The sequence below is a fragment of the Mobula birostris genome, chromosome 9 (genome assembly GCF_030028105.1).
Source record: "Mobula birostris isolate sMobBir1 chromosome 9, sMobBir1.hap1, whole genome shotgun sequence".
Lineage (NCBI taxonomy): Eukaryota > Metazoa > Chordata > Chondrichthyes > Myliobatiformes > Myliobatidae > Mobula > Mobula birostris.
Genome location: NC_092378.1, coordinates 112,967,040 through 112,993,359, shown reverse-complemented (window position 1 = coordinate 112,993,359; position 26,320 = coordinate 112,967,040). Strand labels below are relative to the sequence as shown.

Below are 26,320 nucleotides of genomic sequence, written 5' to 3'. Positions count from 1 at the left end.
GCAAAGAAGCAGATTTGACCTCAAGCACTTTCCAAAACAGAGACGGAAATTCTTGAATCTGCAGTTTTTGGTTGTTCATCTGTCGAATCTATTGAGTTTCAATGGAGGAACATTGGAGTGATTGTCCAGCACTAGAAACATTGTTTTGTATTTTATAACAGCCAATTAACACATTCTCCTTTACGTGTTTAACTGGGACAACTGTTTGACCTTTATACCTCAGAAGTGAGAATGCCACAAAATGAACCATTCTGGCCCCGTGAAGCTTGTCAGTTCTCTCTGTATGAGATGTTAAGGCAAAGTCACTTATGCTTAATCAGGTAGAAATAAGGCTCCTAACGCAAGTTCCTGACATAATCCTGGATGCAACAGCCAATAATTATTCCTTAACTACTAGCACTGGAGCAGAATATCCAGTTACTATTGTCTTTGGGATTTGCTATATGCAAATTGGCTACCACAATCCTAAATCCCTATAGTGAAAATATATAGACAGCCTTTCATTGGCTGCAAAACATTTTGGAATGTTCTGTGTAGGATGCCATAGAAATACAAATCTATTTTTATTTTATAAAAAATGTAAATGACCAAAAATTTACTCTTGGTTGGTAGTGCTGAATACATCATCCATGGAATGAACCTTTGAAAGTCGGGTCAATTGGCTGTCAGTAATTTGGGGTAAATCTCTCAGCATAATCCCCACTTCAATTGCTTCAAAATACTTCTTATTTTGGCTAAATTCTATTAATCTTAGTCTAAACCTAATGCTGCAGTTTGCAAAAAGTACCCTTTATTGATCAATCGTATCACAAGTTTTGTCTGTAAAAGGTGAGTGAATGTGAGTACTTACGAATAATGCAGGGCACAAATAGGAACACTAACTGGGTGCTCTAGATTTACAGCATCTGCTGAATATCTTGTGTTATATTTAGATTATGAAGACATGCAGTCCTCTTTTATTGTCATTTAGTAATGCATGCATTACGAAATGATACAATATTTCCTCTGGTGTGATATCACAGAACACAAGACAGGCCAAGACTGAAAAAACTGACAAAACCACATAATTATAACATATAGTTACAACAGTGCAACAATACTATAACTTGATGAAGAAGTCCATGAGCACAGTAAAAGTTCAAAGTCTCTCAAATGACCCACATCTCACACAGACGGGAGAAGGAAGAATTCTCCCTGCCATGCTGACCACAGTCCGACTCTGAGTCATCCGAAAACTTCGAGCTCTGATCAGCTCTCTGACACCGAGTACTGAGCGCCATCTCTGTTCAAACGACTCGACCTCAATCTTGGTCGCCAACAGCAGGCAAAACCGGGGATTTTGAGGCCTACCCTCCGAAAGATTCCCAACCACGCAGAAACGACAGCAGTGAACGAGCGTTTCAGAAATTTCTCCAGATGTTCCTCTGTACTTTCACGTCCATCTCCATCAAATCAGAATTGTCCACGGCCCCTATTTAACGGATACGATATCATTTTTCACCAGAGGGCTGCACATACGCGGTGCGCTGCTCTCTCTCTCCTCCCGCCATATTGCATTCATTTCTTAGCTTATGGACAGGAGTGAGGAGCTAAAGGAAAGAAGATGAATATATATGAATATTAGTTAATGAGTTCAAGACTGGCAGTGATCCCAGAATCCCAATGATAGCCTTGTTCTGGAATACTAATTCTCAATTGTCATTAGATTAGTTGAGATTAATTTATTTTCATATACGCCAGGGTGCAATGAAATTCCTTGTTCGTATGAAGCTGACAGGGTAAGCAGTGCACATATGTGTTAACAAATGCAGTGACAGGCACAAAGCAACAGAGTAGACCAGTACAAAGAAATTAAAGTGACAATAAAAGAATTGCCGAGAAAGGTAGAGTTAAGAATCCAAGAATGCGACCACTCCACTGGGACGGGGATGTGTGACAGACCCTTGTTAGATCATAATTTCCAATCCAATCCAAAGATTCCCAGTTTTGCCTGTATTTATTGCTAAAAGTAAATAACCAGCTATAACTTGGCCTGAGAGCAAATATTTCTAATCAAAGTAATTTCTGTTGTACCATAATCTACCAATTAACGATTTAGATCATGTAAAAGCCCCCTTCTGTTGATCAGTTCACCAGCTGTGACAGTCCTGCTATTACATTGCTGCTGATTCTCAGACATTGCCTTTTCTCTTTATCAGAACGTCCAAGCTGGCTGTAGATGTACGCTCGCGGTCTGTCAAGGGCTTCCTTTCATTAAGTCTTCCAATGGTAACTGAGCAATTGTGTGAAGCCCTGAGCAAATAATGCTCCCCATAGATGCACTCAAATAGCCTCACATAATCAGTTTGTTCCAGTCTGCGAAAACAAGACCCACTTGTGTATCTGCAATAGATTGTTCATCCCTTTAAATTCAGCAGAAATGCTTGAAGATACATAGATTCTGCTTTTAATTTGTGCTGTAATATATGGAAGGAGAAAATAATATTGATGTAAAGTTTCATGGTTAAAGGGAGAAATTGGTAGGAGAATTAGAAAGAGTGAATACTATTCAATCCACGAACTTGTGTTGCAAAAGCAAATTAACTCTCATTGTGAACTGATGGCAAAAATACATGATTTATCTGTAAGGTTGAAGTATATACTTTTGAATCATCCTCACACACTTGATGTCTGTGACATTTTAGTGACTGCCAGGCCATTTTTCATTCATGGATATAAAAAGCAGATTAAAATGAATGAACTGCGGCATTTTAAAATAGAAAACTCACTTGTACGTGAGCAAGAAACTTTCTAGCTTACCTGATGTGAATATAATTCTCAGAAGTATTTTTGCCTTTCTTGAGTGAAAACTGCAGAAAAACAAAAATTTATAGAAGAGAATGATGGTGGGTCTTCCTTAAAATTAGGCTGATTGTTGTGAAAAAGAAAATTTATTGAGATATAATATTCCTCTCATGTCTGCGTTTTTAAATTCCTCCAGAATGTTACTTTTCAGTAATCTCCAAGTTCCTTCAATTCTAATATCCAGACAATTCATGATTTTAACTGCTCCTGTCACTGGTGTCCTTACCTCATTCTGGGATTTCCTCCATAAAACATTTCACTTATGCCTCCCTGAATACTTTCCTCAAAACCTGAGACTTTTTAAGACATTGGTCAGTCTGCACTTGGAGCATTATGAGAAGCTTTGGGCCCCTAAAAGGGCACGACGGTAGTGTAGTGGTTAGTGTGACACTATTACAGCTCGAGGTCTTCTGGAGTTTGGAATTCAATTCTTCCACCATCTGTAAGGAGATTGTCTGTTCCCTCTGTGGTTGCTTGGGTTTCCTCCAGATGCTTCGGTTTCCTCCCACAGTCCAAAGACGTACTGGTTAGTCGGTCATTGTTAGTTGTCCTGTGATTTGGCTAGTGTTAATTCTTTATTAATATTCATTAATATATGTTAGCTTGATCTTAGAGTAGGTTAAAAGGTTGGCACAACATCGTGGGCTGGAAGATTTGTGCTGTACTGTTCTATATTCTATGCCCAGGAAATTAAATTGAATTAAATCGAATTGACTTTATTTCTTATATTCTTCACATACGTGAGGATTAAAAACCTTTATGTTATATCTCTACCTAAATGTGCAATGTGCAATTAATAGTAATTTGAAATAAATGGTTTGAACAACAGGACAGTTAATGTAGCATAGAAATACAATTGTACAAGATGAATGTTTTTCTTTACATCCTGTAGGAGAGATAGAAATGAAGTCTTTGAAAACATGAAAACCAGTCCCACTGTCGTTATTATCTCTGGCCAAACTGTCCTCATGTGATTTTTCATTACTCACTCTACAAATGTTGCCCCATCAAAACAGAAAGCAGCTGTGGTGTGGAATGTTGTGAACAGGAAGACACATCCTTAGCAACAATAAATACAGATGAATGTTTTTCCAGCTATTGTTCTAACTTTGTATGGTTCGTTCTCCAAGTGTTTATGTTCAGCTTTCAGTGCTGTTTAATATAAATTCAGGAAAGTGTAACGTGAAGTTACTCTAATTTCCAATGGTAATTTGCAGCCTGTTGGCAGGATATTAACTCTTTGTTGGGGAGCTCTCATCATGAAGACAAATCAGCCGTAAGCTCTGTTGGACCGGTTGCAGAGTTGGTAAAATCTAAAGGCTGATTTATGCTTATGTGTACTAGCTTACGCCACAGCCTACGCAAGTGGGCTACGCCGTTGTGAGTATTTATACTTGTGTGTTGGTGTGTCTGCATCTCTCTGCAATTCACCGCCAAAATGCTAGTTGGCGGTGGGGTTTCTATGCCACTGTGTTGAGTTTCTTCGTGTTGAAACTCAAACTTTAAAACAATGGCGACTGAAACTGAAGGAGAGTGTATTTTCTGTACTCGTCCGGCCACTGAGAGACATGGACGAGGAAATGCATTTCAAATATTTTCGGATGTCAGCAGGCAGATTTGACGATTTGGTTCATCGTCTCCAACCATTTATTTCACATCAGTTTACACACAGTAAAATCAGAGACTGGCAATCACCATTCGAGTTTTGGTTTCAGGTGGAAGTCAACAGGCTCTAGCAGCTAGCTACAAACTGGCGTCAAGCACAGGGTCCTCCATAATTCCGGAGGTCTGTAAAGCTTTATGGAAAGCATTGCAGCCAGAGTTCCTTCCCTGCCCTCCAGTTGCCCAATGGGAAGCTATTGCAGCGTAGGAGGAAATGAGATGCTACCAAGTAGACCAATCACAGTTGTTCGGTGTGAGTTGCCGCGACGCGTAGTTACATTTTGGGAGAGGTGTTCGTTAAGCTACAGCGTAGGGTTGGCGTAGAGTGCAGCATAGGATATGCGGCTACGCCGTACTTGCGGCATACATTTGACGCACAAGTATAATTCAGGGAAAGGGTAAAGTACTAATATGTGCTGAATCTTTAAAGAAGATTATTTGTCACATGTACATCGAAGCAGCGAAATGAAGCTGCGCCATTTGCGTCAATGACTTACACTATCTGATGATGTGTAGGGGCGGCCACAAGAGTCGCTAACATATCATGCCCACACTGACTATCCCTATCCCGTAAGTCTTTGGAATGTGGGAGTCCACCAAAACACCCAGAGAAAGTCCCTCACAGTCACAGTGAGAATGTACAAACTCCTTCAGGCAGCTGTGGGAATTGAACCCGGAATGTTAGTGCTGTAACAGCTACGCTACCATAACCCCCACCTGCCCCCCTGACAGTTCCATTGAAGTGTGCAACACAAATCAGCAAATTCATGTCTATTCTACTGCTCCCTGCAAAATCTTTATCTAGCAATGAACTTCTCACAAGAACACCTGATCTCTATCCCAATCCTGATCAATTTTGCAATCTTGAAAATCCACCCCCCCCCCCCACTGACAAAAGAGATGGTATACAACACCTTTCCCTCTTGCACTTCACAGGGAGCCCGTCTCTCAGCCCTTCTGCAAGGTAGTCCTCATTTACGTCTGTGATCTCAGAGGACCATGAGGACAAGCTTACAGAGCTGCCTGCACAGCTTTCAGAATCAGGACCCTTCTGGTCTGCGTCTGTTGATAGGCGCTCTGCTGCTGACAAACTATCTCTCACTGCTGCATTACAGAAATAAATAAAACCTCAGCCTTCCTGGTATTTATGTTTAATGTAACCATCGTCTTCAGGGCTGGAAGGGTACACTGCTGCTTCACGGAGCTCTCCGAAAGTGGAGGCAGTCAGAAAGGGCACTCATACCCCTACAGCTGCTTCCCTAGCAACTCTGCTAGAAATGCTCTTGCACAGAGAAGATGCAGCCTGCACACTCTTTCCTTCCTCGGTTTGAGCAGGTTCTCCAGCTTCTGGAAGGACCTTTAATTCACATCCCATTACTACAGCTTATCATTCCTTATCAACATTCCCCTGTAACACAAAGACTGCAGCTTGTATCATGGTATGACGCTTAAGGGCCACTTCACAAGGCCATCGCTGTGAGGAATGCTATTAGTAATTCTTAAAAACAGTACAGGTCCCTATGGCCCACTATGTTGTACTGACCCTTCTACTCCAAGATCATTCTAATCCTTTCCTCCATCATCCATGTATCGATCCAGGAGATTCTTAAATGCTCCTAATGTATCTGCCTCTACCATCACTTATAGCGAACTCTGTGTGAGGAACTTACCTCTGACAGACCACCGCGCCCCCCCCCCATGCTTTCTTCCAGTCACCTTAAAATTATGCCTTCTGGTGTTAGCCATTTCCACCCTGGGAAAAAGTCTTTCTTTTCCACTCTATCTATGCCTTTTATCATCTTATGCACCTCTTTCAAGGCACCTCTCATCCTCTTTCGCTCCAAAGAGAAAAGCCTTAGCTCGCTCAACCTCTCCACATAAAACATACTCTCTAATCCAGGCAGCCTGGAACAGAATATTGTCACATGAGAGCCTGTTTTCAAATGGACAATAATGATTTTTGCAACCTTTGTCGAGCCTTTCAAAATAGTGTTAGTGAAGTTGCTGATGTTATTTCAACCTGTGCCTGGAAACCTGGCACAGAATAGATCTTTTAATATTAGACTTAAGAAGTTAAGTGAAATGATTATACTACTTAAGCTCTGAAAAAAAGCAGTAAAGTAAATTACCAGTTGCAAGGCAGACTCACAGACCTATGCACAAATTTAATCAAAGTAGTTTTGGGTCATTGTGACTTGGACAATGGACTAATGGTCATGAACTGAAGATTACAGTCAACGAACTGATGGAGTGCTTTAGGGAAATGTTTTCTTGCAGAGGAGTTAAGGGGTCACAAGTGTCCTATTGGGAAGAATCAGCATCAGCTTCGTTATCACTGACATGATGTGAAATTCATTGGCTTGCAGCAACAGTGGCATAATATTACTATAAATTACAAAAGACATAGTGCAAATAAAAGGAATAATATGGTTCATGAACCATTCAGAAGCCTGATGGCAGAAGGGTAGAAGCTACTGTATACCTGAATTGTTACTGCTAGTCTTTAGGCTCCTGTACCTCTCCCCTAATGGTAGTAAAGTTAAGTGGGCATGTCCCAGACATCGAGTCTTCCCAATGATAGATTCCACCTTCTCGAGGCACGGCCTGTTGAAGTTGTCCTTGATGGTGAGGAGGGTTGAGCTTGTGATGGAGCTCCAGTTCTCTGTTGCCTCTTCGGATTCTGTGCATTGGAGACTCCATATCAGGTGGTAGCGCGACCAGTCAGAATCTGCAGAAATTGCCAAGAGTCTTTAGTGACGTACTAAATCTCATTAAACTCCTAATGAAGCAGAGCTGCTGGTGTGCCTTCCTCATGAAGGCATCAATGTGTTGGGCCCAGGACAGACCCTCGGAGATGTTGACACTGGGAACTTGAAGCTGCTAATCCTTTCCAGTGCTGATCCCTCATTGAGGACTGATGCATGTTCTCATGGCTTCCCCTTTCTAAAGTCCGCAGTCAATTCCTTGGTCTTGATGATGTTAAGTGCGAGGCTGTTAACACAACACCACTCAACCATCTGATATGTCTCACCGTTGTATGCTTCCTCATTGCAATCTAAGACAGTGATGTCGTCTGTGAATTTATTAATGGCATTTGTTTAGACACACAGTCATGTGTGTAGAGAGAGGACAGTCATGTGCGTAGAGAGAAAATGGGCTAAGCACGCATCCTTGAGATGCACCTGTGTTGATTGTCAGCGAGCAGATGTTACCACTGATCCATACTGATTGTAGTCTCCTGAGGAAGAAGTCAAAGATCCAGTTGCAGAGGGAGCTACAGAGGCCCAGGTTTAGAAGCTTGGTGATTAATTCTGAGAGGGTGAAGGTAATGAATGCCAAGGTGTAATCGATAAACAGCAGACTGACGTACATTTTGCAGTAGTGCAGGTGCTCCGAAGCAGGGTGGAGGGGCTGTTAGATTGCACCAGCTGTATACCTGTGGTGGTGAAAGGCGAGGGATGGAAATGGAATCCATAATCGTTCCTAAGTGGAAAGTGGAAACAGATTTGGAAATGTATAATTTTGTAGTTATGGGGGACAAGTAGAAGAATAAGCCTGATTAAGATTGGTGTTTCAAGAGCCTTCACAGTGGCCTCTTTGTGTGTTTAAAATGCTATATACCAAACATAGAGTATCTATTGTTAACAGAAATGAAAGGTTACTGTGTTCTTCCATTCTTCCTTTCAGCCTAATGCAGTAACACTCAGTCTGAGTTACAATGACTAGAAACAACTTTGATTAAATTTGTCCATACGTTTGTGAGACTGCCTTATCAAATCTCTTTTCACACGAAAGCCTTATTCTTGGCTTGTCAAAATTCACACTTGACCAATTAAAAATTCTGTAGTGCGGATTCTATTGTTGCAAAAGTGTACTTGATAGCATTGTTTATTGGAATCAGTCCTCGTTTCAAAGGGTGTAGTGATTACATCTAAAAGGGCATAAGGTTTAAAATAATCAATAGCTTTATTATCTTTTCATTCATCACTTCCCCCTTCACATTTATTTCCACTCGTAATCTCTTTAACTTTAAAAAACAATTCACTGGGTGCCAGTGACTGTGGGTTAAATTACTCTGGTTCGAGCATGTTTAAACCTGCCCTCCTTTTGTCTTGACAGCTAAGAGTAATATTACAATGAAGTAATAAGGCAATGAATTATAAATAGGAGGTTTCTTCAAAGTAATTTATGAAGCATTATTGCCTTTGAACAATTCTTTTGTTCATCTGGCCTCAGTGATTTAACATCATGCTTAATTTTTCAATGTGTAAAGTCCATGAGTTTTATTGCTGTTTGAACCTCAGAATATGATCAGATTTTATGGAACCTTTGGAGTTAAATTATGAACTTAAACTTCTTAATTCAAGCCACTGTCTTCCCTCGCAAGACTCCCTGGTTCCATACATCATTCCTCGGCTAGAGGGCAGGCAGACTATATATTTCCTCCTGTCAAGAATCTGCAGCGTGGCTTTGGAACTGTTCCAAAGGCAGCCAAACCACAGAGGTTTTAAAACTCCAGTCCAGTCCAACCCTCAGAGGGTCTGGCAATGTAAAATATAAATATTGTAAAATACCAGTGAAGGGACTAATGCAAAGTTAGCCATAAAAGGGAAAAGCAGTTCACATAAAATGTCATTCAAATGTTGAATAATATCAGGATACTTGAGCCATGGAAACTCTATATAATATACTGGGAAAAAACAAATATTGAGAGGGAGAGACTATTTACTTGAAATAGATCCACTAATTATTGTGGCATCACAATAGGTAAGGTCATTTGGTACAATTTGTTGTTCAGTAAGGTTTGATGTTTGTCTTGCTGGACCCATTTTGGTTTTTCTTCTGGGTAAGTACAGAACCCTGGAGAGAATGGGCAACATGCTAGTCATTAAAAGGTAATTTGCCTTAACTGTCCCCAGCAGCACTTGAAGCAGGGTGCATAACACACTGCAGCGGATGTTAACCGGTCCTTGTACAGCTGTGGTCATTTTAGTTGTGAGTTGGCTATTTGGAAACTCAGTAGTGCCTAGGGTGAAGTCATGGGATGCCACTGAATGGTCTTTTCATGAATGGAGACTCTTCCTTCACACACAGTACTACTACAGAGACAGAGCATGTTCAAAGATTCATCGTGGAATTGAGACCCAGGGATGGAGGGTAGGTGGTTGGGTAGGGGCAGAGGGAGACCAATGTGAGGAGTGATTAGAATGAGGACTCAATTGGCAATGGGGAGTAGTGCTCAGGGCTGGGAATAAAGGACGCGGGAATTAGGTTGGATGAAGATCGCAAGCTTGGATGGTATCGTTGGAGCAAAAGGAGGGGCTGACTGGTAAATAACTTAAAGGGACCAACCTTAGTTCTGTCCCTAACACTGGGCTGGAAACTGCCGAGGTGGGTCACCATTAAGTCACGCAGAATCTGCAGGTCCTGTCAATATCTATGTTTATAGCAGTGGCCTGTAGAAAGTGTATAAGTACCCTGAAACCATATCCAAGAGTCCCAGGATACCATTGTTTTTCTTTAGAATCTTTTGTGATTTCAGTAGAAGTTCATGGAGGACTTTGGAATAAATATTGTGAATTTCCTAATCCATGCTGTAAATCTTTAGTTTATGATCCTGTTTATGTCTTATAGATATTGGATCATATTGAGCACAAAACATGACATAATCTAATTTCTCAGCAGCTTTCTTGGAAATTAATAACTCATTGCCTAACTCAGGGAATTGTTTTAATTTATCTTCATTATTAACTGATCCTGTCAATATTACAATCATTGCTCTGATGCAGATTAAGGGAAATGTTTTCAGGAAAAGCAGTTACACATTTATCCTGGCAACACACACAAAATGCTGGAGGACTCAGCAGACCAGGCAGCTTCTATGGAAAAAAGTACAGTCGACGTTTCGGGCCGAAACCCTTCAGCAGGACTGGAGCAAAATGAGATGAGGAGTAGATTTAAAAGGTGGGGGGTGGGGAGGGAGAAACACAAGGTGGTAGGTGAAACTGGGAGGGGGAGGGATGAAGTAAAGAGCTGGGAAGTTGATTGGTGAAAGAGATACAGGGCTGGAGAAGGGGGAGTCTAATAAAAGAGGAGAGAAGATAATGGGAAAAAGAAAAGGGGGAGGAGCACCCAAGAGAGGCATGGGCAGGCAAGGAGATAAGGTGAGAGATGGAAAAGTGGATGGGGAATGGTGAGGGCTGGGAACATTACCAGAAATTCGAGAAATTGATGTTCATGCCATCAGGGTGGACGTTACCCAAACAGAATATAAGGTATTGTTCCTCCAACACTTATCCTGGCTTTTATTCAGTTAAGGCTAAAAATTGAATTACTTACCAAAACTAGGAATAAATCTTGAATGACTGAAGCATCAACCTAAGCAAATGGTTTAGGAACAACTTCTGCTACATTTTGCTTTAAAGAAAACCACTATGTTAACCTGAATAATAATGCTGAGATCATCCCATTTATGAATATTTCTATGGAATTAATTGTTTCTCATGATCAGTTTTAACATTTCTTCAGTGACCTCCTCGCATAGTTTGTGTGTAACCCACAGCTCTCCATATTGCTCAGGAAGTTTAAATCATCGGACTTGATAATCTGTCGGTGTTTCTGAATGTATACAAGTCAGATGGTTTATGATGGATGAATGAGCTTTATGCTAGTGGACTTTATTGACTTAATTCAGAGACTCATTTTTAGGAAACAGCATTGACTGAGACTCAGAATCATCAACAAGAAGCTGCAATTATACTACTTTTTTAACACAGGAAATAAGAGCATTATTGGAGTTAGATGCAAATTGGCATTCTGCCAAGAAGGAGACACAGAGGGTAACTAAAAGTGTGGTCAGTGAAATAGGTTTTAAGGAGAGCTGTCAAGATTCAGATTTACCTGGGAAAGAGCAAGGATAGAAAGGCACTTCTGCATTGTGTTCCAATTTGGATTCAGTACAATGTAATGCCATCAATAGAATTGATTTGAAGCCTTGTTGTGTGGGTGTGATTCTGGCTGTATTGCTTCTCTGTCTGCATGTAGACTTAACAACCTTTGAAGGGTGTTAAGGTTATAAAAGGAGTATTGCAAATCAAGTTAGATTTAACATCACTGGGGACATGGATCTAATCAACTAAACAAAAAATGAGAAGATCCACAGATGCTGGAAGTCCAAGCAACACACTCAAAATGCTGGAGGAATTCAACAGGCCAGGCAACGTCTATGGAAAAGAGTAAACAGCTGACATTTCAGGGTGAGCCCCTTCATCAGGACTGGGAAAAAAAGATGATAAGTCAGTGTAAGAAGGTGGGGGGAGGGGAGGAAAAAGTACAAGGTAGTAGGTGATAGGTGAAACTGGGACAGGGGGAGGGGTGAAGAAAAGAGCTGAGAAGTTGATTGGTGAAAGTGATAAAGGGTTGGAAAAGGGGGAATCTAATGGGAGAGGACAGCAGGCCATGGAAGAAAGGGAAGGGGGAGGAGCACCAGAGGGAGGTGATGGGCAGGTAAGGAAATAAGGTGAGAGAGGGAAATAGGAATGGGGAATGGTGAATGAGAGGGATCGTCCAATTACCAGAAGTTTGAGAAATCTATGTTTATGCCATCAGGTTGGAGGCTACCCAGATGGAATAACATGTGTTGCTCCTCCAACCTGAGTGTGGCCTCATCTTGGCAGTAGAGGAGGGTCTGGACTGACATGTTAGAATGGGAATGGACAGTAGAATTGAAATGCGTGGCCACTGGGAGATGTTGCTTTTTCTGGTGGAAGCTACAGAGAATTATGTGCTGGATGCAGAGGCTGGTGGGGTGGTAGGTGAGGACAAGAGGAACCCTATCTCTGGTGGGGTGGATTCCATCCCCTTCTTTCAATTCCTCATTGAGACACATCTGCTCTCAGGATGAGGCTTTTCATTCCAGAACTAAGGAGGTGTCCTTCTTCAAAGAAAGGAGCTTCCCTTCCTTCACCATCAATGCCATCGGCAACTGCATCTCTTCCATTTCATTCACATCTGCCCTCACCCCATCCTCCTGCCACCCCACCAGGGATAGGGTTTGTCTTGTCCTCACTCATCACCCCACCAGCCTCCATGCAGCACATAATTTCCTATAACTTCGGCCATCTATAAAGGGATCCCACCACCAAGCACATCTTTCCCTCCCCCCAACTTTCTGCTCTCCGCAGGGATCACTCTCTACGTGACTCCCTTGTCCATTCATCCCTCCCCGCTGATCTCCCTCCTGGCGCATTCTTGCAAGCGGAACAAGTACTACACCTGCCCTTACACCTCCTACCTCACTACCATTCAGGGCCCCAAACAGTCCTTCCAGGTGAGGCGATACTTCGCCTGTGAGTCTATTGGGGTCATCTACTGCTTCCGGTGTAGCATCCTGTATATCGGTGAGATCTGATGTAGATTGGGAGACCACTTCACTGAGCACCTACACTCCGTCTGCCAGAAAAAGTAGGATCTCCCAAAGGCCATCCATTTTAATTCTACTTCCCATTCCCATTCTGACATGTTGGTCCATGGCCTCCTCTACTGTCATGATGAGGCCACACTCAGGTTGGAGGAGCAAGACCTTATATTCCACCTGGTTAGCTTCCAACTTGATGGCATGAATATCAATTTCTCGAAATTTTGGTAATGGCCCATCCCTCTCCTTCACCATTCCCCGTTCCTATTTCCCTCTCTCACCTTATCTCCTTATGTGCTCACCACCTACTTCCATGGGCTTCTGTCCCCTCCTATCAGATTCCCCCTTCTCCAGCCCTTTATCTCTTTCACCAATTGACTTCCGAGCTCTTTACTTCACCCCTCCCCCTCTCTCAGTTTCACCGATCACCTACTAGCTTGTACCTCTTCCTCCCTTCCCCCCCCCCACTTACTCTTACTTCTCATCTTTTTCTCCAGTCCTGATGAAAGGTCTCAGCCAGAAGCGTCAACTGATGCTGCCTGGCCTGCTGAGTTCCTCCAGCATTTTGTGTGTATAACTAAATAAAAATATGCCCTCAGCCTTTAATGTAGAATAGTGTTACCCGAAATTCAGTAGAGATGGGAGGAAGTGCTTCCAATGTGAAGGCTGGTGACATCAGAGAGGATGTTCAAATGAGCTTGATTTGCTCGGTGTGTACCGACTGAGGTGGAGTGTGTAAGTGGAGTTAAGTTCTGGTTGCATTTCTGACATTGCACCATGACCCGCCATTTTAACCAGGCGCAAAGGGAAAATGAGCCACGTGTCTTGTGAAGGTGGCATTTGTATGAATGGACTGCCCTTGAGTTGTATCATTGTCTTGCTGCAGTTTTGAAAGGTATACTCAGCTGATAATTTAGAAGTCGATTGATTTTGAACCCATTCTTTTCTGTGTTTTCTTCTGCAGATGGTGGTTTTGATGGATCCAGATGACATCTTGCGAGCTAATCGGTCCCGTGAAAGAACGTTTATGTTTGACATGGTATTTGATAACAATTGCAGTCAGGTATTCTGCTTGCTATTTTGAAATGTCTTAGCTGCTACATCAACAAAACTTTGCAGTTCTTAGCAGTGGCTGAGAAGAAATGATGAGTTACCCTTTTGTTATTTTAATGTAATGTTGTTGAGCAAAAGATAACTGTAAACATAGTTATTGTTCTTGGTTTCTCAAATTATGTTAAAAAGACATGCAAATTGGTTTTAATGAAACTACAGTGTTTTCTTCAAAAATTAATTTGAGATCACAGATATCAGCACTTGTCATTGTGAAATGTTTGCACTCTTTGTCAGATAGATTTAATTGGAACAACGCCTCCTTGTTCCAAAGTCATGTAATAGAACCATGTTTGTAATCACACACCATGAATCGTGACGGCCTCTTTGAGATGGGCTTTCAATTAGTGCTGATGTTCTCAGCCCAGTGCCCCTTGGACTGAGTATTCAAGTTATTGCTCTTAGAACCCAGAGATCCATCAGAGTCAAGACCTTCAATTTTTGCAAACTGCACTGGAATCTAACTCTGTCCCCTGGGCTGCCTTGTGTATGGTTACTGAGCAAGATTCGATTTGATTTGATTCAATTTGATTCATTTCAAGTCAATTCAGTTCAATTTTCCAGTACACAGGAATAAAGGAGAACAAAATAATGGTTACTCCGGATCTGATGCAGCACAAAAAAAAGCCACAGAAGATAAAGAACACTATAATAAAAAAACCACAATAGATATAAATACATAAGATTGCTTATATCCATAGATTGATGTACAGTACGTCGATAAAGTGACATTAGAGGCAGGAATGGCAATACATAATGAGACTGACAGGAAGTAAAAAAGTAGAGGCTGCTGGGGTGTGGACGGGTGGGTTAGTAGGTGGAAGTGTTGGTCAACCTTACTGCTTGAGGAATGTAATTGTTTTTGAGTCTGGAGGTCCTGGTATGGGTGCTACAGAGCCTCCTCCCCGATGGGAGTGGGACAAATAGTCCATATGAAGTGTGGGCGGGGTCCTTCATGATGTTACTGGCCCTTTTCTGGCACCTTTCTGTTTATATGTCCTTGATGATGGTAGAATTACGTGTTAAAATTACAAGTCTTGTTTCTGGATCCCCTTAATGCCTTCACTAAGTCTATGCTGAATTGAGGGATTGCCTGTCTCTTATCAAGAAAACAAGATCAAAACCGTAATCTGATAAGCATTGCTGCAACCAAAATGGTTTTGTTTTTAAATTGGTGTTTACAATGGAGACTGGATCAATCTGTCTCTCTCGTCACCTACAATTGTCAGAGTGATAATATTAATTTAATCATCTGCTCTAAAGATAGTTTCTAGTTGTCAGTGCTATTTTAACAGTTTCTTAATTAATCTCCATTTACCAATAATTGCGCAATTTCACTATTGTGAATAATAAAGAAAACATCTGCAAAGTTTGAAGTTCTTTAGTAGGAAAGATGTTAATATAGTTTAAAAGTTTAATGTTCCATCTGAGTTCATATTGCAGTTTCAATAATGCATTAAAATGATGCCTTTAATAAAGTTAATCATCCAAAGGTGCTTCACAACATTTGACACTGAATAAAATAATGAAAGAAGAAGGTTTCAAGGACACCCATTAATGGAGGAGAATTGGAAATGTGGAGAGATTTAGAATTGTGGAGTTTAATATCACTGCAATGGAGGGTGCAGCTGCTAGCATTGACCTAAGGGACAGCTGATACCGAGTGCCAAGTGGAATTATTTTCTGTTTTCTGCGCTGAAATCTCTTGGGTGAATATGAATACATCCATCACTTCCAGCTCTTCTTTCCAAGTCCCTGCTGTATTTAACTCTGCTTTATGTTTCCACATTTTTCCGTATGCTCATGACATAATCTTTGCTAAAGAGCGAATGTGAACTTGTGCTCCTGGATGTGTAAGTGAACCATTCACGCGAAGTGAGTCATCTGCCAGTGAATGAAAGTAGGAGACTCTACAAAGTCAGAACATTCTTCACAGCTTGGCCAGTATCGAAGAGCAGATGGGTGAAGTTGGAAGTTCATCGACTAAGGAAGCTCATCTGTGGACCTGAGTGAATACACCATGGCTGTCACAGACTTTATTAAAACAGTTGTAGACAAGTGTGTCCCCACAAAATCACTTAGAGTCTTTCCCAACCAGAAGTCCTGGATGAACCATGAGATCTACAGGCTACTGAGGCCCTGTTAAGAAGCATTCAAGTCAGGTGACCATGAAAGTTACAAGAGGTCCAGGTACGATCTCCGGAAAGCCTTCTTATGGGTGAAGTGGCAATTCTGGACTAAAATTCAATCAACAAAGGATGCTCAACAATTGTGGCAGGGCTTGAACACTATTACTTTCTATAAAGTAAATCAGTGACAAAGGTGACAACAGGGCTTCTCTTCCAGATGAGCTGAATGCCTTCTATGCTCACTTTCACAGCCAAAACATGGAGGAACCATCACGGACTGCCATAGCCCAATAATCCTGTGATTTCAGTCTCTGAGGACTTCAGGGTGGTGAACCCACGAAAAGCATCTGGCCCAGATGGGTTACCTGTCCAGGTACTAAAGACCTGTGCTGATCAACTGACTGGAGTGCTCACTGAGATCTTTCACCTCTCACTTCAGCAGTCTGAGGTACCCACTTGCTTCAAGCCAGCTTCAATTACACCAGTAACTAAGAAGAATGTGCTAACCTGCCTCAATGACTATCGTCTAGTAGCACTTACATACACAGTGATGTAGAGTTTTGAGAGGTTGATGATGAAACATATCAACTCCAGCCTGAAACTGAGATCTGTTCCAATTTGCTTACAGAAGCAACAGGTCCACAGCAGATACCATCTCATTGTCTCTTCACTCAACCCTGGAACATTTGGGCAGCAAAGGTGCATACTGTCAGGATAACCTTTATCTACCACAGCTTGGCATTCAATACCACCATCCCCTCAAAACTAACCAATAAGCTTCGAGGCCTTGGTCTTAATACCTCCTTGCGCAATTGGATCCTCGATTCCCTCACTTGCAGACCCCAGTCAGTTCAGATTGGCAACAACATCTCCTCCACAATCGCCATCAGCACAGGTGCACCACAAGGCTCTGTGTTTAAACCTCTGCTCCACTCACTTTACACTTACGGCTGTGTGGCTAAGCACAGCTCTAATGCCACATTCAAGTTCTCTGATGACACCACTGTCGTAAGCCATATCAAAGGTGGTGCCAAATCAGCACATTGGAAGGAGATTGAAAATATGGCTGAGTGGTGTCATAACAACAGCTTCTTACTCAATATCAGCAAAACCAAGGAGCTGATTGTTGACCAGGAGGAAACCGGAGGTCCATGAGCCAATCCTCATCGGAGGATGGGAGGTGGAGAGTGTCAGCAACTTTAAATTCCCCAGTGCTATTATTTCAGCTGACCTGCCTCGGGCCCAGCATGTAAATGCAATTACAAAGAAAGCACACCAGTGCCTCTACTTCCTTCAGAGTGACATCTAAAACTTTAAGACCTCTTCAGATGTACAGTGTAGAGTGTTTTACCTGGTTACGTCACAGCCTGGTATGGAAACACCAAAGCTCTTGAATGGAAAATCCTACAAGAAGTAATGGGTACACCCAGCCCATCATGGGTAAAGCCCTCCCCACCAGTGAGCATACCTACATGAAACGTCGCAGGAAAGTAGCATTCGTCATCAGGTACCCTATCACCCAGGCCGTGCTCTCTTCTCACTGCTGCCATCACGAAGAAGGTACAGGAGCCTCAGGACTCACACCACCAGCTTCAGAAACAGTTATTACCCCTCAGCCATCAGGCTCTTGAACCAAAGTGGATAACTTCACTCAACTTCACCTGCTCCATCATTGAACTCTTCCCACGACCTATGGACTCACTTTCAAGGACTCTTCATCTCATGTTTTCAATATTTATTGCTTATTTATTTATTGTTATTATTTCTTTCTGTCTGTATTTGTACAGTTTGCTGTCTTTTGAAACTGATTGAACACCCAAGTTGGTGCGGTCTTTCATTGATTCTATTATGGATTTATTGAGTATGCCTGCAAGAAAATGAATCACAAGGTTGAATATGGTGACATATATGTACTTTGATAATAAATTTACTTTGAACTTAAGGGCATAAGAACTGATCTCTATTACTGCAGATATGACAACTATTTTGCCTATCGCTTTTAGGAAGATGTTTACTTGGCCACTACAAAGGACCTGATTAAAGGAGTCATCTGTGGATACAATGCTACAGTGTTCGCCTATGGACCTACAGGTGGTGTGACATCTAATTTTAACGCACAGTTTAATTATTTGAAGTTCAGTCCCATTGTGTTATGTTTTCACATACCGAAGTATTTTTATTTGAAGGAAGAATCATATATAGAATTCTAGAATTATACAGTGAGTGTCTTTGAAACCCAACCTAAGGGCAGCATCTCTGAGAATGAATCTAATGAAATGTTAGCCTGGATGATATATTCAAGCCCTAGAGTGGGTTTTAAATCCATGACTGGAATAACCAACTGATCAGAATGACACTGGGAGGCTGTGAGAGGGAATATTAAATCATAAGAGCTAGATCATTAGAATGTAAAGAAAACTAAATGGCTTTAGCTGGTGTGGGTTTGTCTACCCCGGTGCATGACTACATGGGTCAGGCTAGTTGGACCACTGAATCTCCAGTCCCACACATTTGAATGTTTGGGAAAATAAGACTGATTAGATAGATAGATACTTTATTGATCCCAAAGGAAATTACAGTGTCGCAGTAGCATTACAAGTGCACAGATATACACGTATTAGAAAAGAAGTAAGAAAGAATACAAAGTAAGTTACTTCAAACAGTCTAACAGGAGGAGGTCATCACTTCCCCGGCTCTAGATTCACTCATTATAGAGCCTGATAGCTGAGGGTAAGAATGACCTCATATAACGTTCTTTGGAGCAGTGCAGTTACCTTAGTCCATTACTAAAAGTGCTCCTCTGTTCAGTCAAGGTGGAAAGCAGAGAGTGAGAAACATTGTCCAGAAGAAGATATAAATTAAAAAAAGAAATCTTGGCATCTATGGAGGGGAATGATGAGAATGTAGTTTCCTGAAAATATAATTGATGTCATCCTTTCATTTACCAAAACACATGAAAAAAATGAGCAGCACACAGAAAATACTGGAGGAACTCAACAGGTCAGGCAGCATCTATAGAGGGGAATAAACAGTCCATGTTTTGGGCCCTTCATCAAGTCTGACAAGGAAGGGGGAAGAAACCAGGGTAGGAATGTGAAGGAGGGGAAGGAGTACAAGCTGCCTAACCTGCTGAGTTCCTCCAGCATTTGTGTGTATTGCTCTGGATTTCCAGCATCTACAGAATCTCTTGTGTTTATAAAAACAAGATATCTCTAGTCTTTGGAAAAATGCACTCCAGTCCATTGTTGGAATCCTGAAATTCATTTATCCCTTTAAAGGCTTATCTATAGTTATCTCATAAGAAATCTGTCTTCCCTTTGACCCTAGTATTGACCAGCCATATTTGACCCCGGCACTGACCATCCATATATGACCCTGACATTAACCAGCCATATTTGATGCTTGTATTGTGGACAAGGTTGTTGCCTAAAAATCTGGAAAGCTTATTCTCACAGGCGGGTGAATTGGCGGCAAATAATGGAAATTTATTCAAACTTTATTTCACACAGGAGCTGGTAAAACCCACACCATGCTTGGGATGGACTGCAAACCGGGAATCTATATCCAAACACTGAATGATCTATTCCAGGCAATTGAAGCCAACAGTGAAAACATGCTCTATAGTGTCTCAATGTCTTACTTGGAGGTAAATCGAAGGCAAATTAATCAGAATTTTTGATGGATAGGAGTGCTTTAGTGACACTGTTATTAAATACAAATTTATTTCTCAGATAGAGCAGGTAGGTCCCATCAACTGTCCAGCTCTTGACTCCATCCCTCCCCCTCCTGTCTTCTCCTATCATTTCGGATCTCCCCCTGCCCCTCCCTCTTTCAAATCTCTTACTAGCTCTTCTTTCAGTTAGTCCTGACGAAGGGTCTCGGCCTGAAACGTCGACTGTACCTCTTCCTACAGATGCTGCCTGGCCTGCTGCGTTCACCAGCAACTTTTGTGTGTGTTGCTTGAAATTCCAGCATCTGCAGATTTCCTCATGTTTGAGGTCCCATGTTTGACTTCTGTGTTAGCCTGCTGCTGCATTTGTCCTGAGCACCTCCTAGTTGAGGAATACTTGGACTCCCGCTCCTGTACAAGCTGGATAACTGCAGGATCAGGACTGACTGCCATGCCCCCAGTCAGAATGCAATATTTATGCTAAGAGACAAAGAAAAGCTCCTTGAAACTTGGGCTGAAATTTGAGTTGAATGTTCAGTGTGACTGAAGAGTTCAATACATTTGAAAATACTGGCCATTAGCAGTTGTAATTGAACAGTAGCTGGTACTTCCTGGGAGTTAGAAAGGGAGATGCTCACAAAAGTGAAGATCATTTGTACTCTCAGTATTTGTCACTAAATGTTTGTGTAAGAATTTGTTCATGGTTGCTTGCACTTACTAGCATTTGTACTTGATACTCTGATTTCAGAAACTGCTTTCATTGACATAAGTTTCTATCACATATGCATGTTTTTTTAAAGTATGCAAAGACTTAATGTCTTTTCAGATATGATTATCAACAATTGATATCGCAAGAGTCTTGCTGGCCCGAAATGTCGACTATATTCTTTTCCATAGATGCTGCCTGGCCTGCTGAGTTCCTCCAGCATTTTGTGTGCGTTGCTTGGATTTCTAGCAAGTGCAGGTTTTCTCTTGTTTGTGATTGGACAACTGGTATCCTGTTGTTTATTTCTGCTAATTTCAATCCCTCCCCAGAAATAAAGAACAAATATGTATTCTATGGCAATTTAACACCTCCTCAAATTGAAGTATTTTATAACAAATAAATTAACTTGGAATGCAATTATTATTGTCTAGGTATGTGCAGCAGCCCACTGACACATTATAGTCCATAAATATTGAATACACACTCAGTGGCCACTTTATTAGGTACAGGAGTGGAACAAAGAGTGGTCTTCTGCTGCTGTAGCCCGTCCACTTTAGGTTTGACGTTAGAGATGCCCTTCTGCGCACCACTGTTGTAATGTATGGTTATTTGAGTTACTGTTACCTTCCTGTCAGCTTGAACAAGTCCGAGCATTCTCCTTGGCCTCTCTCATTAACAAGGTGTTTCACGCACAGAACTGCCGCTCACTGAATGCTTTTGTTTTTCACACCATTCTTTATAAACTCTAGAGACTGTTGTGTGTGAAAATCCCCGGAGATCAGCACTTTCTGAGATAGTCAAAAATCCCATCTGGCACCAACAATCATTTCACGGCCAAAGTCACTTTAATCCCATTTTTTCTCCATTCTGATAATGGGTCTGAACAGCAACTGAACCTCTTGACCTTGTCTGCATGCTTTTATGTATTGAGTTACTGCCGTATGATTGGCTATTAGATATTTGCTTTAATGAGCAGGTGTACTTAATAAAGTGCTCACAAAGTATATAATTGAGCAGATACATTTGATGTTATTTGAAGGACAAATGTTGATCAGCATTCCGCAGAATTCTCTACCTTTCTGTTCATGATGATAAAGGATTTTTTTATATATACTTCTTGCACAGAATAGGCTCAAGATAAACTCTTGAGGAACAAGGCCCCAACAAGTCATCACCTTTATCCTTGCACTGAAATGTCAGTTTATTGCTCAGTATGTTTTAAATGTATAACAGATTGCAGAATACAGGTTGGTACCATTGCTTTATGGAATAGTTCAGTTTTGGTGACATGCAAGTGAGCTTGAGCTGCAATGTTATAAATCTAAAGCAACTTTGAGCAGAGTCTGCAACCCAATCAACAACTGAGCCCGAAGAATCCGCTACTCATATGTTCCGCTCATCAAAACTGTTAGTAAAATTGCCAAGGGAAACAAAATATGGCCAGGAAACAGAAGTTAACACATTCTGAACTTGTAGGTTCTCGTCATGGATTGGATTTAGTGATCAGCTTATTTTGGTTCTATGTTTCCAGTTCATTTTATTCTTTGAGCTATCTGAATTCATTACAAACATCTTGATTTCAAAATTAGCAGGTATATTTTAAGTAGGTTTTCAAAATTATGTTTAGATTTGATTAGACCACGAGTTCTAATCAAGTATGCGAAGAGCAAGAGGATAAGACATGACAGAATAGGACCAATCAAGTGTGACAGTGGAGAAGTGTGTCTGGAACCAGAGGAGATGGCAGAGGTACTTAATGAATACTTTGCTTCAGTATTCACTACGGAAAAGGATCTTGGCGATTGTAGGGATGACTTGCAGCAGACTGAAAAGCTTGAGCATGTAGATATTAAAGAAGAGGATGTGCTGGAGCTTTTGGAAAGCATCAAGTTGGATAAATCACTGGGACCGGATGGGATGTACCCCAGGCTACGGTGGGAAGTGAGGGAAGAGATTGCTGAGCCTCTGGCGATGATCCTTGCATCATCAATGAGGACAGGAGAGGTTCTGGAGGATTGGAGGGTTGCAGATGTTATTCTCTTATTCAAGAAAGGAAGTAGGGATAGCTCAAAAAATTATAGGCCAGTGAGCCTTATTTCAGTGGTTGGTAGGTTGATGGAGAAGATCCTGAGAGGTAGGATTTATGAAATTTGGAGAGGCATAATATGATTAGGAATAGTCAGTATGGCTTTGTCAAAAGCAGGTCGTGCCTTATGAGCCTGTTGAATTGATTGAGGATGTGATCAAACATATTGATGAAGGTAGAGTCGTTGATGTAGTATATATGGATTTTAGCAAGGCATTTGATAAGGTACTCCTTGCAAGGCTTATTGAGAAAGTAAGGAGGCATGGGATCCAAGGGTATGTTGCTTTGTGGATCCAGAACTGGCTTGCTCACAGAAGGCAAAGTGTGGTTGTAGACGGGTCATATTCTGCATGGAGGCCGGTGACCAGTGGTTTGCCTCAGGGATCTGTTCTGGGACCCCTACTCTTTGTGATTTTTAAAAATGACCTGGATGAGGAAGTGGATGGATGGGTTAGTATATCTGCTGATGACACAAAGGTTGGGGGTGTTGTGGATAATGTGGAGGGCAGTCAGAGTTTATAGCGGGACATTGATAGGATGCAAATCTGTGCTGAGAAGTGGCAGATGGAGTTCAACCCAGATATGTGTGAGGTGGTTCATTTTGGTAGGTCAAATATGATGGCAGAATATAGCATTAATGGCAAGAATCTTGGCAGTGTGGAGGATCAGAGGGATCTTGGGGTTCAAGTCCATAAGACACTCAAAGCTGCTATGCAGGTTGACTCTGTGGTTAAGAAGGCATACGGTGCATTGGCCTTCATTAATCGTGGGATTGACTTTAAGAGCTGAGAGGTAATGTTGCAGCTATATAGGACCCTGGTCAGACCCAACTTGGAGTACTGTACTCAACTCTGATCGTCTCACTACAGGAAGGACTTGGTAACCATAGAAAGGGTGCAGAGGAGATTTACAAGGACATTGCCTGGATTGGGGAGCATGCCTTATGAGAATAGGTTGAGTGAACTCGGCCTTTTCTCCTTGGAGCGACGGAGGATGAGAGGTGGCCTGATAGAGGTGTATAAGATAATGAGAGACATTGATTTTGTGGATAGTCAGAGGCTTTTTCCCAGGGCTGAAATGGCTAGCACGAGAAGGCACAGTTTTAAGGTGCTTGGAGGTAGGTACGGAGGAGATGTCAGAGGTAAGTTTTTTTACGCAGAGAGTGGTGAGTGCGTGGAATGGTCTGCTGGCCACGGCGGTGGAGGCGGAAACGATAGGGTCTTTTAAGAGACCCCTGGGTGGCTACATGGAGCTTAGAAAAATAGAGGGCTATGGGTAAACCTAAGTAGTCCTAAGGTAAAGACATGTTCGGCACAGCTTTGTGGGCCGAAGGGCCTGTGTTGTGCTGTAGATTTTCTAAGTTTCTTTTCTATGAGTTTTGGAGAGTTATTTTGCTCAAGTCGGAGGAGAAGCAAGGGGTTTATCTCTTTCTAATGCTGATGTGCATTACTAGATATCTGTCAGGATGTGGCTCACCAAACTTCCCCTAGCTTGCGTATACCAATGTTAACATTTCCTCTATCATCTAATACTGCACCCATTATGGAGCAATCCTAATACACGCCAGATTTTACAGTTCAGTCCAAAGGGACCCGAGTAGCTTTGGAATTAATTTTAAAGTTTAATCCTTTCCCTTACTTTGGAATGCTGCCTACTGTGTTGAAGTCAAAGCTGGGCAATACTAGGTGATTAAGAATGTTTAACTAGTAACAGCGTTGATGAATTACACAGTTTTCCAGTTTTCTTTTTCATTTCAGATTTATAATGAAATGATCCGTGACCTGTTGAACCCTTCCTCAGGGTATCTAGATTTGAGGGAAGACTCCAGGGGTGAGATCCAGATCGCTGGAATCACAGAATTCTCAACCAGCAACGCAATGGAGGTATGGCCCAAAGGATTAGTTGCCGCAGGCACAAAGATGAACAGGGCAGGCAAAGTGCCAGCCTCAGTAGACTTTCACCAATTTCGACAAACCTTTATGTTAGAGAGGTGAGAATGGAAAGGAACCTTATGCAGCTAAAGTTGGAATTGGCTTTCCTGTAAAGCATTTTATTGATTCAAAGTTCGGCAGCTCCTACGTGATTTCACAGTTGTAAATACTGAACACATCAGTCATTCATCTAATCCATGCCTGTGTTATTGGTTGTCATCGCTGACATTCAAAGCATTGAAGGTATATCCCTAGCACCTACCATTGTTGGCTTTGGTGATACAGCTGATGATTAGAGGCTTGCTTTGACATTTCTGCTGTACTTTATGCTAGAGGTCATATCGATGCAGGAGTTAAAGAGTACAGAGCTTGTATCTGCCAGAACTATACAGAGAGCAGGTAAATAATGCTAATTACAGTGCAACTTTGACATAATGCCAGCCTGCCTTTTTGGAGCTTTTCTTATCACCTTGCTGAATATGTATTAAGCAGCAGGAAGTTCCCTGGCCAGTGCTATTTAAGTGGAAAGACCACAATTACTTATGGTGTACTTGTTGGTACAATTGCATCTATCTGCTCTTTTCAGCGGTTGTTTCTATTTGCCTAAGTATACAGGGTGTGTTGTGCCAAGTGATAAAGGACCTTGTCCTAGTTCAAGATTTCTGCATAAAACATCCCCTTGGTGTAGGTAGAGGGTAGGAGAGGATATTGCTGGAAGGACTGAATGAAAGGTACTTGGCAGAAGACATGCCTGCCCAGCACGTTCAAGGAGCTACTCTCTGACTGAAACCTCGGCGAGGAAACATGATGGAGTACCTGCGCATCAGTAAGGACATCCTTGTTGAAAGGTGCCACCAGCTGAAAAATCAGTGCAGCAGGCATTACATTGTCAGTGGTTGTTAAGATTACTGTAGCAAATAGTACATGTAAGGTTTATATTTCAGCTGAAGATATTTGCCATCTATCATCATTTGCCCTTGACTGAATGGAAATCTCTTCTCTCACACTTTGTTCTAAGGCATTTTATTCTGTCAAGGACTGTAGGCTTTTCCATGGTGCAATCACTAGCCCACTTCTCCACAACAGGTTATTTAGGTGCCATGTGTCAATTTTGCGATGCACTGCTGTGATATGAACAAACACACTGAGACAAATGGTGTAATCCCCACTACCCTGGCTTTCATGGTGCCTTCATTTCACAGTGGAGTGCCAGTGCTATTTTAACCATCATGATAAATCAAAGGCTGGCTACCAGCAGCAACATTACCCAATGAAAGGATGGATAATGACTGTGCTGGATATACACCCAAGGGCCACTTTATTAGGTAAATTCTGTACAAATATACTGAGTGTACGCTCATAGTCTTCTGCTGCTGTAGCCCATCCATTTCAAGGTTCAACATGTAGTATGTTCAGAGAAATTCTTCTGTATACCACTGTTGTAATGCACAGTTATTTGAGTTACCATTGCCTTTCTGTCGGCACCAACCAACCTGGCCTTTCTCCTCTAACCTCTCTCATTAGCAAGGTGTTTTCTCCCACAAAACTGCCATTCACTGGATGTTTTTTGTTCTTGTGCCATTCTCTGTAGCCCCCAGCTGTCCATGAGGGCTGTTGTGTATGAAATTCCCAGATTAGCAGTTTTTGAGATACTCAAACCACCCTGTCTGGCGCCAACTGTCATTCCATGGTCAAAGTAACTTTAATCACATTTCTTCCCCATTCTCATATCTGGTCTGAACAACAATTAAACCTCTTAACCATGT

General features: G+C 41.8%; 1 protein-coding gene across 3 annotated transcripts in view; it reads left to right on the top strand.

Moving 5' to 3' along the window:
* LOC140202973 (kinesin-like protein KIF19) overlaps positions 1 to 26,320 on the top strand; it is a 170,880-nt gene that overhangs the window by 30,452 nt on the left and 114,108 nt on the right. For 2 of the 3 annotated variants that reach the window (XM_072268622.1, XM_072268624.1), the window contains exons 3-6: positions 13,887 to 13,985; positions 18,165 to 18,252; positions 19,671 to 19,807; positions 24,381 to 24,506. In XM_072268622.1, coding sequence (XP_072124723.1) covers positions 13,887 to 13,985; positions 18,165 to 18,252; positions 19,671 to 19,807; positions 24,381 to 24,506 — 450 coding nt within the window. The remainder of the gene's footprint in view (positions 1 to 13,886; positions 13,986 to 18,164; positions 18,253 to 19,670; positions 19,808 to 24,380; positions 24,507 to 26,320) is intronic. The other variant, XM_072268623.1, reaches the window with a different exon arrangement.